General features: G+C 36.9%; 2 protein-coding genes and 1 long non-coding RNA gene across 6 annotated transcripts in view; all 3 read right to left on the bottom strand.

The window, feature by feature from the left end:
• LOC109071913 (B-cell receptor CD22-like) overlaps nucleotides 1–17,074 on the bottom strand; it is a 115,364-nt gene that overhangs the window by 37,886 nt on the left and 60,404 nt on the right. Inside the window, exons 1-4 of one of the 4 annotated variants that reach the window (XM_042764719.1) lie at nucleotides 8,369–8,663; nucleotides 8,153–8,222; nucleotides 6,422–6,766; nucleotides 1,099–1,347 (exon numbers count right to left, since the gene is read on the bottom strand). In XM_042764719.1, the coding sequence (XP_042620653.1) occupies nucleotides 1,099–1,347; nucleotides 6,422–6,766; nucleotides 8,153–8,222; nucleotides 8,369–8,383 (679 nt within the window). In that variant the 5' untranslated portion in view covers nucleotides 8,384–8,663. Of the gene's footprint in view, nucleotides 1–1,098; nucleotides 1,348–1,445; nucleotides 1,791–2,462; nucleotides 2,533–2,678; nucleotides 2,698–6,421; nucleotides 6,767–8,152; nucleotides 8,223–8,368; nucleotides 8,664–17,074 lie in introns of those variants that run through there. The other 3 variants (XM_042764736.1, XM_042764743.1, XM_042764727.1) reach the window with 3 other exon arrangements.
• LOC109071912 lies at nucleotides 3,337–5,387 on the bottom strand. The gene is made up of 6 exons (XR_006160959.1): nucleotides 5,362–5,387; nucleotides 5,190–5,283; nucleotides 4,967–5,009; nucleotides 4,379–4,456; nucleotides 4,250–4,304; nucleotides 3,337–4,097 (listed from the first exon to the last, which is right to left on the bottom strand). It is a non-coding gene; the product is annotated as an uncharacterized LOC109071912 (long non-coding RNA).
• Nucleotides 12,421–14,409, bottom strand: LOC122146395 (keratin-associated protein 19-2-like). Its single transcript, XM_042764774.1, has 2 exons — nucleotides 13,778–14,409; nucleotides 12,421–13,297 (listed from the first exon to the last, which is right to left on the bottom strand). Exon 1 carries the CDS (start codon nucleotides 14,260–14,262, stop codon nucleotides 13,792–13,794), a length of 471 nt encoding a protein of 156 aa, XP_042620708.1. The 5' UTR covers nucleotides 14,263–14,409; the 3' UTR covers nucleotides 12,421–13,297; nucleotides 13,778–13,791.

The following is a 17,074-nucleotide window of genomic DNA, read 5'->3' as shown; positions in this document are numbered from 1 at the left end:
ATATAGTGAATTAATAAAAAAAAGTATATGTGTGTGTATATATACATATAATACACCAAAAAAAAAAAAAAAAAACTACTATACTACTTAGACACAGAGAGACATCAAGACCCCAGTATACCAATCTCAACAATGGTGACAATCAACAAAATGCTTCATGATGCAATGAATGCTGGTGTAACACCATAGTAAAAAACTCCCATAATGCACTGCAGTATGAAAAATTATTGTCACCACTGTTGAGGATAGTATGATAAATGTTCATGGCTAAATTCCTGAGCTGACATAGGTTTTTTTTTTATTCAATATTGACACATTAAGGTGGCATTTGTTTAATAGTTTTTTTTTTTTTTGTAGTTCTACAGTACCTGAACAACAAACCAAAGAGAGAGACTCCTTTATGATGTTTATTTACCATGAGTTATTAGCAGAAACCACAAGTTACTCTGCTACTTCAAGCTTTTGATTCAGCAATGCACAAATGTTTGCTGTGAAACAATATTGCAATTGCTTAGAAACCAACTACTTTGAGTTATTAAAAGGGTCAAGAGACTAATTAAAGCAAACCTTGACCACCAGTTATGGTGGCATCTTGTGTGCTTTTAAAAAAAAAGAAATAAATCAGTATATTTCATCCAAGGCTGTGCCTGGAGTCAGTTGTAGTTCTTGTGTTTTCTCTTTTCTTCTGTTAAGTTGATTGTTAACAGCAGGTGTTCATCACTAATGCACAATCTTCATTTAATTAGTCACTTAATTATCTCATTAACTTTAACTCTTTGAGGACTTGGGATCTTGACTCGAGACTCGTTTGTGATGTGAAAGGAATGACTTGGTTCTCCTCTGGTTAAAACAGCTTGCTGAGTTCATGGGTGGAATAAAACATATGGCAGGACTTTTACTTTCTGACCCCTGGACTTTATACCTCTGCCAACTGCTGGGTCAAAACAACCCAACTGTTGGGTTGGTCCCTTTTTAACCCAGCGTTGGGTTATATTTAACCCAGCATTTTTTAGAGTGCATTAATCAGAGATATGTAGTCCTGAACTCTGCTGGCTTTTCAAAGACAAGTTTAAAGAGGAAAGGTCTATCTGTACTCACACATGACACTGAGATGAGCAGCAGGAGAGATGTAACTGTGTTCATGTAGAGCACAGCTGTATCTGCCTGCATCCTCTCTTCTGACTGACTGCAGCAGGAGTTGATTGTTTCTGTCTCTTCTCTCAGGTAATGGCTGTGAGTTTCTGTACCAGATGAATGTTGCTCTCTCAGTCAGAGTGCAGCTGCTTTTACATGTCAGACTGACATTATGACCCTCTGTCACTCTCTCAGGAGCCTCCACCTGAAGATCTGAACACAACACACACATTATATCTAGTGCTGCTGTCATACACTGATTATTATTCAACATAATGCACAGAAGAAGAGCTCAGCCTCATGAAAGTCACCTGTGACAGTAAGAGTCACTCCTGGAGCACCAGTCCATTTTCCATCAGGTTTATTAGTGATGAATCTGAAACAGTACTTGTGTTCATCCTTCTGTGTCACATGACTCAGTCTGATGGTGCAGTTCTGCTGTGTGTCTCCCAGATACTGAAGCCTCTGACTGTATTCAGGATCCTCAGACAGATCTGGAGTCTCTTCACCCTTTACAGTGTTTTTGGTCCAGAACGTTTTCTCGATCTTATATCCAGTAGGGTATGTATAAGTGCAGCTCATTATCACTGATGAGTTCTTTAGTGCACAGATGTGTGAATGTCTGTAACTCACACCCCAATCAGCACTAGAAACCCCTGAAACATGCTTAAAATGTTATTTTATCAGTTATAATGTACCATAACATGATAATACTCTTTTACTACTTGAAAACAGCAACTTGTTACAGAAAATAAAAGTTAATTTTCTCAGAATCTATTGAGTAATAAATGATGTGAAGTTCATCATCAGTTGCAGAAAAGCAGAAATAAAAGCACAGAGACCAAGGAGTGAAAAAAAACAGGAAATCAGCCGCGAACAACACGCTGCACTATCAAATAATGAAAAACAAGACTAAGAAAATAATCAAATTTGATTTATTAAGTACCCAATGTGAGTTTTGTGACTTTGTCATCTCGAACCTCATCTATATGGTAGTGAACTTTGACAATATTTACATATGAACACTCACTTCCGAGATCATGAGCCAAAAATATTCACAATCTAGTGTTTGACAGATTTTTGGTCCAATCAGATGCTCTGAACAATGAACACGTCCCTCCTAAACCACATGACACTGACTAGCAAATAACAGAAGACTACTGGATATTTATAAAAGACACAAGTCCTTTCACGTTTCTCATCTAAACTTCCTGTTTAAAAGGAAATATGTGAGAACAGGACAGAAGAAAGTGCTCATCAGCCGCTCATCGTGAGGCCTTAAATAAACACATCAGAGTGTTTGTAATGTGAATGTAACAGAGACTCACCGTGAATCATGAACAGAAAGATCAGAGGAAGACGAGGAGCCATTCTGACCGACATCAGCGTCAAATATATCTATAATACAGCATTAATCAGCACTTATACACTCATGAACAGTACATGTACATCTCTCTATTCTTAACATTTCTCACGTTAAGAGAAGTATGTTATATGAGCAATAATCATCAGTTTTCATTGAAGTATGAGTGTGTTTGTCTTACCGTGTTGAAGCTCATCAGATCAGCAGCAGACAAATGACTGAACTCTGTATCACATGCACTTTTAGACAGACTATCTGTGGTTAACACTATATTAATACACAGCAGTGGAAACTTCATTGTCCCTCCCTCTACAAGTGAACAACATTACTGGACTAAAACACACATATGCACATGTACTTATGCACATTAGTGTTGATGTCAGGAGCAGGAGATGGTGACCTCTGGTAGTAGTTTGAGGATTTGTACAAAACACATATGAGATGTTCACAAATTAAACTGATCACTTAAAGAAACACAACAAAGACAGAATAACAGAAGCCTGTAATATTGAGCACTTTGACCCCATAAACTGATACACTGTTCATTGTGAAGCTGCACTGTTATGATTTTGTTCAGTAGTTCAGGGTAAAATGATCAATTATGATTTAAAAGCAGGAATATGTTGTAAATTAGGAAGTGTTTGTATCCACAGTGTAAATAACTTCATCAGTTTAGATGGAGGATGCTGCACAAATAAACACACAGAGACAGAAGTGTGAAAACAGAGCAAAGAAATCAGCAATGAAGCACATGCAGCACTATCAAATAACCAAACACACCACAGTTAAGACTAACAAGATCATCAGTGTTGATTTAAAGAGACTCAATGACATCCAGATGTGAGTTGTGTAGCTTTTATGTAATGTATATAGCTCTGAGATCTTTCATATGCTAATAAAGTCACATAAACCACTTCACTTTTAGACACACACTCATATACATACAGAATACTGCATCAAACTAATTCTTAAGGGAAAAATATAAATAAATCAACTCCATAGTGGATTCCAAGTGATGAAGGGCTCAGGCAGGGACGGACTGACCATCTGGACCTTCTGACCGGTTCATCATCAAAGAAAAAGTGTCAGATTAAATGACATTGACGGCCAACAAAAGAGGACACTAATGCAATCTTTTTTGCTTGTAATAAACTGAAACTGATGGAAGGAGAGTGGAGTTGTGATGGCAAGCAAGAAAGATAAAGGCAACGTCCTTAAAGACTCGGAAAAAAAGTACAGTATGTGGACAATCTTAACATCATTATTTTGCAGAAAGACATTTTAAGATGAATTTGTTTCTTGATAAATTATCAATTAAAGCAGGAATATGCTGTAAAATAAGAAAACAGAGAGCTTGTATCTCACCACTGAACATCACTTGTTTTGTTCTGCTGACTTAATTATAACATTATATATTTACACAACCAGCTTTTAACTTTCCTTTTATTCCACTGTTACATCATGTATTTAAGCTATAAAAAATGAAACTCTTCAGTGACTCTTCACTAATTATGCCTGTCAATCATATGTGGCTCCGCCCACAGAGCTCAGGATTGGTTCCTTTGTGCTCCGCCTCTCAATGCAGCATCTTCCTGTTGATCTGAACAAACAACAAGAAGAAGAACGACTGACAAAATGAAGTTCATCAACAACAACATTATAAACCTTCCACAAGCTTCATGAAACAATCAAACTAGAACTGAAGAGAGTTTTATTGATTATCTTGAGAGGAGCTGCAGTTCAGACACTTACTGATGGATTCTCATGTTTAGGATCAAGAGTCTTCAGGAGGTCTGGGACGAACGGTCTGTGTGGAAGAGAGCGAGAGAGATGGTCATGTGATCATCTGTGATGATGATCTGACTTTGACGTCTCACTTACTGTGAGTGTGTCGTAGAGGTCAGAGGTCATGGACTTGAGCTCAAGAGCTGTGTATGTGTCTTCACTGGGATCACAGATCTACAGAGACAGAGAAAGAAAATAGGAGCAGGTAATAAAAGCAAAAATGTATGGCACAATATTAAATATAGGATTTTTGTTGTTGTTTTTTTTTTTTTTTGTTTTTTTGGGGTAAAAAATGGACTTGTCAGACTGATTCATATCAATAAATCCTGAGCTCATCAGGCTTTTAAATGATTGGTTAAAACAACAGACACAAAACAGAGTTTGTTTTGTGTTCAGGTTATGAGAACAGTTCAACAAGTTTAAACAAACATTTACATTTAAATAAGTGTTTTTATATTTTTATTTCTTAAATCATGTGTCACATCATCTTGAGGGCGCTGCAGATACAGTTTCAGAAATCATTGTTTAATATGAGAGAAATATTAGTTTTTAAAGGTTTTTATGCTGGATTCTGTTGATAAAAGACTTTTATTGTCTCATCATTCTGTACAGTTACAGTCTGAAACATATAACAGCTGATGGATTGATTTTCTGCTTCTGTAAAGTTGTGTTTGAATGTTTTACCTGTTTCACTCTGTTATCTTCAGTTTTAACACACCTTTGTTTCCTGTTAAAATCACATCAACAACATATGGACCACAGCATTCAATTAATAGAACATATGAATGTTTTAAAATATTACTAATAATCACACACAGCTGATCCATTTCCTTCTGTTACACCAAAATGAACTTATACAATATAAAAGTGCATTTATGAAGTCAATGCAGTTTATAATTGAACTCACATTATAAACCATATGATGATGATGATGATGATGATGAATAATCCTCCAGATGTTGCTGCGATCACAATCACGTTCCTATCAGCACCAGGATGAACTGAAAGATGAAGATCATCATAATTAACAAACTGATGAATGATGTGAAGATACAGGAGTGTGTTAATAAAAGCTTCACCTGTGACAGTAACAGTGTCATAACAACTGTAAAGCAAAATAAAAATATTTATTACACAAAAGAAAGCTGTCTAAAAGAGCACGTATAAACATGTTTTTGTTTTGTCTTTTAATATAATGTAATGTGGATTAAAATTTATAACTATCATGGAAAATGTTTCTAAAAGTATATTTAAAAGTTGTCGGAAGTTGAAAGTTTGTTTACAGCATAATGTTAGCTTTTTAGTTCTGCCATTTGTTTAGGCTTCTAAATTCATAAAAGTTATATTATTTCGTCTAGATTATCGCGATGGACAAAACATGTAAATTTCATGAGCTATGAATGAACACAGAGCTAATTTTTTGCAATAGTCCAAAAGCCTTTTCTGATTTGATTCAGTGTGTGTGGTGCTCTCGCGCCCTCTATTGGCCAGCCGCCACTGCTATTTATAGTTTATTCATTAATTACATATTTACATCATTTATGTGCATTTATATTCATTGACAAAGCACCGGATTTGTCAAAGCAATCTTTCTCTTTTCCTTCTCAACCTTAGAAATAATCTGTTGTGTTTTAGAGACACATTTAAATCTGGTTTTGTTTTTCAGAATAATGGTTTTAGTAAAAAGACAAGATCCACAAAACCTACTAACCATAAATCAGAGATATGTAGCCCTGAAGTCTGCTGGCTTTTCAAAGACAAGTTTAAAGATTAAATGTCTATCTGTACTCACAGGTGACACTGAGATGAGCAGCAGGAGAGATGTAACTGTGTCCATGTAGAGCACAGCTGTATCTGCCTGCATCCTCTCTTCTGACTGACTGCAGCAGGAGTTGATTGTTTCTGTCTCTTCTCTCAGTTAATGGCTGTGAGTTTCTGTACCAGATGAATGTTGCTCTGTCAGTCAGAGTGCAGCTGCTTTTACATGTCAGACTGACATTATGACCCTCTGTCACTCTCTCAGGAGACTCCACCTGAAGATCTGAACACAACACACACATTATATCTAGAGCTGCTGTCATACACTGATTATTATTCAACATAATGCACAGAAGAAGAGCTCAGCCTCATGAAAGTCACCTGTGACAGTAAGAGTCACTCCTGGAGTGCCAATCCATTTTCCATCACGTTTATCAGTGATGAATCTGAAATAGTACATGTGTTCGTCCTTCTGTGTCACATGACTCAGTCTGATGGTGCAGTTCTCCTGTGTGTCTCCCAGATACTGAAGCCTCTGACGGTATTCAGGATCCTCAGACAGATCTGGAGGCTCTTTACCCTTTACAGGGTTTTTGGTCCAGAACACTTTCATGATATTATATCCAGTAGGGTATGTATAAGTGCAGCTCATTATCACTGATGAGTTCTTTAGTGCACAGATGTGTGAATGTCTGTAACTCACACCCCAACCAGCACTAGAAACCCCTGAAACACAGAATTCATCAGGAGGAAAATTATGTTTTATCAGTTACACTGGACCATAAAAACATGATAATACTCTTTTACTTCTTGAAAACAGCAACTCTTTACAGAAATAAGCTATTTTTTTTCAAAATCTATTGAATAATATATGATATGAACTTCATCATCAGTTGCAGAAAAGCAGAAATAAAAGCACAGAGAGCATGGAGTGAAAAAGAACCAGGAAATCAGCCGCGAACAACATGCTGCACTATCAAATAATGAAAAACAAGACTATGAAAATAATGAAAGTGGATTTATTAAAGGTGTCATGACGTTTTTTTTTTTTTATTATTATTATTATGGTCCCCTAGGTGCAATTATAGTATTACTATAGTTTTTTTTTTTTTTTTTTTTTTTTTACTTTTAAAATGTAGTGAATTACGACATTTTACCACCCTGTTTCTCATCTTTTGATTCAAACAGTGTGTTTTTCGGTTGTTTCCCCTTTAAGAGTTCAGTGTTAACACCTGCCGTTATAATTGGTTAACGACATTGCCTATGGATCAATTATTAACATCCCCAGCCAGAACATTTGTGGATTGAGCGTAACTGTTTAGTAGCGGGTGATGCATTCGAAGCGATGGCTCTTGCAATGATAAAACCTTATATGTTTGAGCACATCTGCGTGTCATTGTAATTTTCCTGTACACAGACCCACTCGCTGTCCGTCGACTGAACACTTGTGAGGCGCGCGGCGCGACAACGATACGAAATGAGCGTAGTTGTCTTGCTGGAGGCGGTCATATGCAAATGGTTGGAACCTCACTTCGCACCGTGACGTCACTTCTTACCATGGATCCAGAACGAGCTGTATTTAGAGCTTGATTAAATAAATGGCTCGTTTATAATGGGGAGGACGTCTTAAGCTGTGAAACTTGCAGGACGTTTTAATGGTACAAAGACCTCTTATATTCCAAAAGATCAAGGCAAATTCGGTTTCTCATTTCATGACCCCTTTAAGTACCCAATGTGAGTTTTGTGACTTTGTCATCTCGAACCATATCTATATGGTAGTGAACTTTGACAATATTTAACATATGAACACTCACTTCCGAGAACATGAGCCAAAAATATTCACAATCTAGTGTTACACAGATTTTTGGTCCAATCAGATGCTCTCAACAATGAGCACGTCCCTCCTAAACCACATGACACTGACGAGCAAATAACAGAAAACTACTGGATATTTATAAAAGACACAAGTCCTTTGACGTTTCTCATCTAAACTTCCTGTTTAAAAGGAAATATGTGAGAACAGGACAGAAGAAAGTGCTCATCAGCCGTTCATCGTGAGAACTTAAATAAAACCATCAGAGTGTTTGTAATGTGAATTTAACAGAGACTCACCGTGAATCATGAGCAGAAAGATCAGAGGAAGACGAGGAGCCATTCTGACCGACATCAGCGTCAAATATATCTATAATACAGCATTAATCAGCACTTATACACTCATGAACAGTACATGTACATCTCCCTATTCTTAACATTTTTAACATTAAGACATGTATGTTTTATGAGCAATAATCATCAGTTTTCATTGAAGTATGAGTGTGTTTGTCTTACCGTGTTGAAGCTCATCAGATCAGCAGCAGACAAATGGCTGAACCCTGTATCACATACACTTTTAGACAGACTATCTGTGGTTAACACTAATACACAGCAGGGGAAACTTCATTGTCCCTCCCTCTACATTTGAACAACATTACTGGACTAAAACACATATATGCACATGTACTTATGCACATTAGTGTTGATGTCAGGAGCAGGAGATGGTGACCTCTGGTAGTAGTTTGAGGATTTGTACAAACACATATGAGATGTTCACAAATTAAACTGATCACTTAAAGAAAACCCAAAGACAGAATAACAGAATTCTGTAATATTGAGCACTTTGACCCCATAAACTGATACACTGTTCATTGTGAAGCTGCACTGTTATGATTTTGTTCAGTAGTTCAGGATAAAATGATCAATTATGATTTAAAAGCAGGAATATGTTATAAAATAAGTGTGTTTGTATCCACAGTGTGAATGACTTCATCAGTTTAGATGGAGGATGCTGCACAAATAAACACAGAGACAGAAGTGTGAAAACAGAGCAAAGAAATCAGCAATGAAGCACATGCTGCACTATCAAATAACCAAACACACTACCAGGACTTATTTAACATTCAACAATGATAAGCCGTGGTTTACAGCAAAACTCAGACATCTCCGTCAGGCCAAAGAGGATGCCTACAGAAATAGGGACAGAGTCTTGTACAATCAGGCCAGGAACACACTGAACAAAGAGATTAGAGTGACTAAAAAGACCTACGCTAAAAAAGTTGGAAGACCAGTTTACTTACAACTCAGCTTCAGTGTGGAGAGGACTGAGAGCCATCACTAACTACAAGACACCATCCTCCTGCACTGAGGCTAATCAATGACTTGCTAACGACCTGAATTAGTTTTATTGTAGATTTGAAACCCCCAACACCCATTCTGACCATCTCTCTACACAACCGTTAACACCTCCTGCAATCCCCCTCTCCACACCTCCTGCTCTTCAAAATCTGTGAAGATGATGTGCGCCAGGTCTTCAGGAAGAAAGAACAAAAGAAGAAAAGCACCAGGCCCAGATGGCGTTACACCTGCCTGTCTGAAAACCTGTGCTGACCAGCTGGCCCCCATCTTTTCACAGATCTTCAACAGATCTTTGGAGTTGTGTGAAGTGCCTTCCTTCCTCTAACATCTGTCGTCATGAAGTCATTTGAAAAACTGGTTCTAGTTTATCTGAAGGACATCACTGGACCCTTACTGGACCCCCTGCAGTTTGCTTACCGAGCAAACAGGTCTGTGGATGATGCAATCAACATGGGATTGCACTTCATCCTGCAACATCTGGACAAAACAGGGACTTATGTGAAGATCCTGTTTGTGGACTTTAGTTCGGCTTTCAACACCATCATTCCAACAGCCCTCCAGACCAAACTGACCCAGCTCTCTGTTCCTAGCTCTATCTGTCAGTGGATCACCAGCTTTCTGACAGATAGGCAACAGTTAGTTAGACTGGGGAAATTCATGTCAAACAGCCGCTCCACCAACACTGGTGGCCCTCAGGGATGTGTTCTCTCCCCACTGCTCTTCTCCCTCTACACCAGCGACTGCACCTCCAAAGATCCCTCTGTCAAGCTCCTGAAGTTTGCAGACGACATTACAGTCATCGGTCTCATCCAGGACGGTGACGAGTCTGCTTACAGACAAGAGGTTGAGCAGCTGGCTGTCTGGTGCAGTCTTAACAACCTGGAGCTGAACACTCTCAAAACAGTGGAGATGATTGTGGACTTCAGGAGAAACCCCCCTGCACTCCCTCCACTCACCATCATGAACAGCACTCTGGCTGCAGTGGAGTCATTCAGGTTCCTGGGAACCACCATCTCTCAGGACCTGAAGTGAGACAATCGCATTGACGCCAGCTGAGGAAGTTTAACCTGCCACAGGAGCTGCTGAAACAGTTCTACTCAGCCATCATTGAGTCTGTGCACTTCAATAACTGTCTGGTTTGGTTCAGCTACAAAATCAGAGATCAGAAGACTACAGAGAACGGTTCGGACTGCTGAAAGGATTATTGGTGCTCCCCTGCCCACCCTTCAAGAACTGTATACATCCAGAGTGAGGAAAAGGGCTCAGAAAATCACTCTGGATCCCTCACATCCAAGTTACCCCATCTTTGGACTTTTGCCATCTGGCCGGTGCTTCAGAGCCACAAATACCAGGACAGCCAGGCACAAGAACAGGTTCTTCCCCCAGGCAATCTACCTCATGAACAGTTAAATGTTCCCCATTAATGCAATAAAAATGTGCAATATCCTTATATTTATTTGTTACCCCTCAATCCTAGTACATCCCTGTATCTTACTCAATCTTATTCCATTATCATTTATAGCACAATTGTTTATACACTTATTTATTTATATTTTTGACTGTGTGTTGTTGTCTCTGTGTACTGGAAGCTTATGTGACTAAAACAAATTCCTTGTATGCACAAGCATACTTGGCAATAAAGCTCTTTCTGATTCTGATTCTGATTAAGACTAACAAGATCATCAGTGTTGATTTAAAGACTCAATGACATCCAGATGTGAGTTGTGTAGCTTTTATGTAATGTATATAGCTCTGAGATCTTTCATATGCTAATAAAGTCACATAAAGCACTTCACTTTTAGACACACACTCATATACATATAGAATACTGCATCAAACTAATTCTTAAGGGAAGAAATGTTAATAAATCAACTCCATAGTGGATTCCAAGTGATGAAGGGCTCAGGCAGGGACGGACTGACCATCTGGACCTTCTGACCGGTTCATCATCAAAGAAAAAGTGTCAAATTAAGTGACAACAAAAGAGGACACTAATGCAATCTTTTTTGCTTGTAATAAACTGAAACTGATGGAAGGAGAGTGGAGTCGTGATGGCAAGCAAGAAATGTAAAGATAAAAGTGAAGTCCTTAAAGACCGGGGGAAAAGTGTACAGTATGTGGACAGCCTTAACATCATTATTTTGCAGAAAGACATTTTAAGATGAATGTGTTTCTTGATAAATGATCAATTAAAGCAGGAATATGCTGTAAAATAAGAAAACAGTGAGCTTGTATCTCACCACTGAACATCACTTGTTTTGTTCTGCTGACTTAATTATAACATTATATATTTACACAACCAGCTTTTAACTTTCCTTTTATTCCACTGTTACATCATGTATTTAAGCTATAAAAAATGAAACTCTTCAGTGACTCTTCACTAATGATGCCTGTCAATCATTTGTGGCTCTGCCCAGAGAGCTCAGGATTGGTTTCTTTGTGCTCCGCCTCCACAGCAACATTTTCCTGTCGATCTGAACAAACAATCAAGATTAATAGTGAAAAAGGCCTCATATGTAGTTTTGTTCTCTGCCAAACTAATAATGTTGCTTCAGAAGATAAGAATTAAACAGCTGGAATCATACGAATTACATGTATGATCAGTGTTATGCAATGTTTGGAGCATCAAAGTTTTGGTCACTATTCACTGTCATTGTATGTTGCTAAAAATCAGTTTCAGTTTCCTTTAAGACGTGATTTTCTGTAAACCTGCTTTTAACACAACAATGATTGTAAAACATGCTATGCAAATAAAAACTGACTTGCGACATGAACATACTTTATGTTTTAAAATGTATATTCCATCAAACCAGTTATTAGAGCGAAAGGTGAGGAGCCTGAAAATAAATAAATAAATAAATAAATAAAAAATCTCCCCAGTGTATTTCAGAAATGTTCACATACTCGGATGGTTTCTGATTACAGAACTGGCTTCAATAACAAGATGTGAGAATTCAAGAAACTACCAAATGCATCATATAGTGGATTTTTATAGGTTATTAGTGTCATAGAACGGACTATCTGACTTAAATTGGAGATGCATCCGATCCAAGACGCCATTATCACTTTATGAAAGTTTATTAGCAGGAAACCAAAACAACCAAAGTTAAAAACCAAACAATTATGTCAATTTTTTATATATATAAAACTAGCACGGTTACATTTTAACTTCCTTATTATTGTTTTAACTCGTATCTCTACCAAGCATATAGTACTACAAATTCCACATTTTTAATCACCCCACAAATTAAAATCATAAGACAATAATGGTAATATCATACACTCATCTCTGTTTACTCCATCTTTGGCTTTTAGAAGATGCACAGAACATTTCAACAATCCCTACTGCATCATAAACATAACTTGTTAGAACATAATTTAAAAAAAGAATGAGAAAAATTTCCATCTTTGTTAAACCACTTCACTTTTCCGGCAGCTTTGAGTTTGTTTTCTTTGCCCAGAAATCACATGGGTGGAGGTGAATAGAGTGCAAAGTCTAATGTGACTGAATCTATACAATCTGTCATTAGTTTTCAACACAGTGACTTCAAAATCTCTTAAAGTGAGAATCTGAGTCAAAGACAAAGCACAAGACGTGTCTCGTGGCACATCATCAAACCTTCAGAAAGAGGCTCAAAAATGTTGTCAGACGTGTTTTCAGGTTACCTTACAAAAAAACAAAAACAAAAACAAAAAAAAAAAACCCTTACCAACATACCTCAGTGTATTATTACTATTATTATTATTATTATTATTGTTATTATTATTGTTATTATTATTATTATTATTACTTTAGATTAGTTCTCTCACACACAATCTATATTTATAATCAGACACCAGTTAAAGTATTTACTCTTTTAATGAAATTGTTATTCAGTTGATGTTGGTCTTTTGGCTGGAACTGTATTTGTTTGCACAGATAACATTGTCCTGATGATGTTTAATATCCAAAATGGCACTAAAGATGTCCTGATGGTTATTGTTGATTGCAGTGCTGTTGGCTTTGTGTTGGATGATGTTCTTCACTGAAAGCCGTCCTGAGCACTGCAGCATCTCCAAATCCATTTACTCCATACAGATTATGCACTTGAGACAAAAAAAAAGATTCAGTATCGAATTAAATGTTAGTTATGCCTCCAAATGCACTGAAAAAAAGTTACCTTGTCAATTATAAATATTTTAACATTCTTACATCACCTTATTACAAAATCTTAAAAATGTACTTAGAAACTTTTTTTTTAAAATACAAAGTTTTCTTCATCAGAAAATTGTTTTCTCATTGAAATCATCAATGTGATGACATGCAATGATGTTTATTTCAATGGGCTGTAAAAAAAAATTTTAATTCAAGATTAAAAAAAAAAAAAACGACATGAGTACCAAGTCTCAGTAGATAATTTTAAATAAAAGCTAAGCTTGTTTGACATATTTTGCTTTCATTTTTAATTATTTTTTTTATTTAAAATGTTTAATTAACCTTAATTAAACTTCCAAAATAGAGATAAATGAGAGAAAAAAAAATAGAAAGCAGTCTTTTCAACGGTAATCAAACAAACGGTTACTCACCTGCCTGAACTAATTCAAAAACCAAAGTCAAAGCCTCCCATGTCACCGAAGCCACCGAAATCACCACAGCCTCCAGAGAAATCAAAGCCTCCCATATCACCGAAGCCTCCAAAATCACCGCAGCCTCCAGAGAAATCAAAGCCCCCCAGACCGCTGAAGTCTGTACAGCCTCCTACACCATTTAGGCCTCCAGTATAATCCATGCCTCCCAAATAATTATAGCCTCCCAGACCAGTAACATCTACACAGCCTCCCAGACCATATCCATAGTCCACATAGCAGATTCCTCCCGTAGGATCAACGGTTCCAGAACCATCACAGCCGTCATAAGTGAAGGTAATATCACCGGGTTGAAAACCACCCATTTCTGTACTCATTTTATAAACATTGGCAAGTGTACGATTTTGACGATTACGCTTTTGTTGTTTATAATTGTAGCTCCTCTTGCAGTTCTTGCATACTCCTTTGCTGTTCTTAGAACCCATTGCTTCTCCAGCAGGTTTGAGTGATCAGTTTGACCAAGAGCTGACCTGATTTGGAAAGGTCCTCAAATCTTAAACCTGTTGTCAATCTGAATGCAGTTTGTATTTAAGGGCTTCAAAGCAGGCGTTTCCAGCCAATCGACTGATCTCACATGACTTACACTGGCAGAATATATGTGTCTGCCCAACCTGTATGAGTGCACGCACACACACACACACACACACACACACACACACACACACACACACACACACAGTTTCATCCTCAACTACTGGAAATTACTCACTAAAACAATCTGTGACATTTTCTCCTCAGGGTTGTGGTGCAGGAATTTGACGTATGAAAGCACAGGCAATATATGGCTTCTTTGTTAATAACTAAGCAGTAACTTGACCCCTTAAAATGGCTTGATTCAAGTACGTCAAAACAAGATGGTCATTCAGAGATGTGCATTTATTTCATTGAGATAACCATTCAAGTGTATAAAATGCATGCATGTGCACTGTTCATTTGAATGATAAAGATGACCCACTTTAACCAAACACGTTGAACTGGATATATGAAGCAAACTTTTTGCTAAAATAATTATAAATATTAAAATTAACAACACTGATAAAAGATTATGTATTTTCTTAGAAAAAAAAAAAAACCTTAAATCGTGACTATTATTAAATAGTTCCCTGTTTAATCGTATTCCTACTGGATTGTAACATAAACATAACTTTTAAGAACCCGACCAAAAAGAATGAGAAGTATTTCCATCATTGTTAAACCACTTCACTTTCCTGGAAGCTTTGAGTTTGTTTTTTACACCCAGAAGTCACATGGATGGAGGTTAATAATGTAATAAAGCCGGAGACATTTGTTTCACTTCAACAAATATTCAGAAAGAGGCTCAAAAATGTTGTCAGACGTGTTTCCAGGTATAACCAATTTACCTCAATGTATTATTGATTTTTTAGATTAGTTCGCTCACACTAATTTAATGAAATTTTTATTCAGTTGATGTTGGTCTTTTGGCTGGAATTGTATTTGATTGCACAAAGAACATTGTCTTGATGATGTTTAATATCCATTGATGGTTATTGTTGATTGCAGTGCTGTTGGCTTTGTGTTGGATGATGTTCTTCACTGGATCTGAAAGCCGTCCTGTGTGCTGCAGGTGTTCAGGACGGCACACACGCAGTTTCGTCATCAATACTGTAAATTACTCAGTCTGTGAGATATTTCTCGTCAGGGTTGTGGTGCAGGGATTTTATGTATGCTGACACGTCATTGTTAATCTCTCTGTTGAGAAACAGAAGATTTGTTTGGAATTAAAATAAATAGTAAACAGTAAATGGGTTCTTTGTAAATAATATAGAGTAACTCGACCTCCATCAGTGGCTTGATCCAGTCTGAAGGATGTCAAAATGTACAGCAGGGGTGTGTTATAAGATGTTCATCTTACACTGTAAAACCTGACAAGTCACAGTAACTCAAACCGTTTGAGTAAACAGATTGCCTTTACTTAAACCATGTAAGTTTTAAAACTTTGCAATTATGTAATCAAGTGATTAATTAAGTGCTGATTGAGCTTTAGTGATGAACAGCTGCTGTTAACAAACAGCATCACCAGCTCCACTTATTAATAACCAGACTGACTTTATTTCTTTCAGACGTCTACAGAAGATCTGATTGAGAATTAACTAAGGTTTAGATGTTGATTTATTGTTTCATTTGAAGTAACCATGTTAGAGATCAGTGTTTGCTTTAGTTGGGCTCTTGACCCTTGACTTCTGTCTTAGTTTATTTTATTTTTTGGGCGTTGTAACCATGTGTTTTTTGAAACATGTTTTGTTATAACACAAAAAAACCCAGAGAAAATATGATCAGGTATTGGTTGTTATACAGCATATTGGTGATGATAATAATCAATTATGGAGCTGTTCAAAATCTTACTAAATAGGTGTTTTATAGTTAGTTCAGTTGATTGCAATGAAAGCCACTCAAAAAGTCAGTAGTTCTTTCATAATCAGTTAATATAAAAGACTTTCCAAACAGTTTTGTTTTCTATGGTGTTAATTAGTCATACACAGACATCAATAATCAGAATATGAACATCAACAATGGTTACAAAAAAAAAAAAAAAACATGCTGCAATGCATGCTGGGGTACTATTGTAGTACAAAACTCTCCCATGGCTCCCAGCATGCTCTGCTGCATTGTTTTTTTTTTTTTTTTTTATGGTCACCATTGTTGAGGTTCATATGCTGATTATTGATGTCTGTGTGTGACTAAGTGACACCACAGAAAACCAAACTGTTTGGAAAGTTCTTTATATTAACTGATTATCACAGAACCACTGGCTGTTAGAATCACTTTTACTGTAATCAATCCAGCTAATTACACAACACCTATTTCATCAAAGATTAAACCCCAAACAGTTCAATAATCAATGATTATCATCACTAATATACAGTATAACAACCAACATCTAGGTAAAAGTTAGGTAAAGAAAAAATGCTAACCTGAATGCACTGTAAGTTGCTTTGGATAAAAGCAGCTTCTAAGAGTGTGAGTGTGTGTGTATAACATCTGATGATATTTTCTCTGGGCTTTTGAGTTACAACAAATGGTTACAACAGCCAGAGAAAAAACTAAGACAGTAATCAAGGGTCAAGAGCCCAACTAAAGCAAACACTGATCTCTAACATGGTTACTTCAAATGAAACAATAAATCAACATCTAAACCTTAGTTAAATTTTCAATCAGATCTTCTGTAGACGTCTGACAGAAATAAAGTCAGTCTGGTTATTAATAAGTGGAGCTGGT

The sequence above is a fragment of the Cyprinus carpio genome, chromosome A1, assembly GCF_018340385.1.
Source record: "Cyprinus carpio isolate SPL01 chromosome A1, ASM1834038v1, whole genome shotgun sequence".
In the NCBI taxonomy this organism is placed as follows: domain Eukaryota; kingdom Metazoa; phylum Chordata; class Actinopteri; order Cypriniformes; family Cyprinidae; genus Cyprinus; species Cyprinus carpio.
Note: the sequence above shows the minus strand (reverse complement) of the source record. Positions and strands in the feature narration are given on the sequence as shown.

Excerpts from the sequence above, each read along its gene's own strand:
- LOC122146395 (XM_042764774.1), bottom strand. The coding sequence starts at position 14,262 with ATGGGTTCTAAGAACAGCAAAGGAGTATGCAAGAACTGCAAGAGGAGC.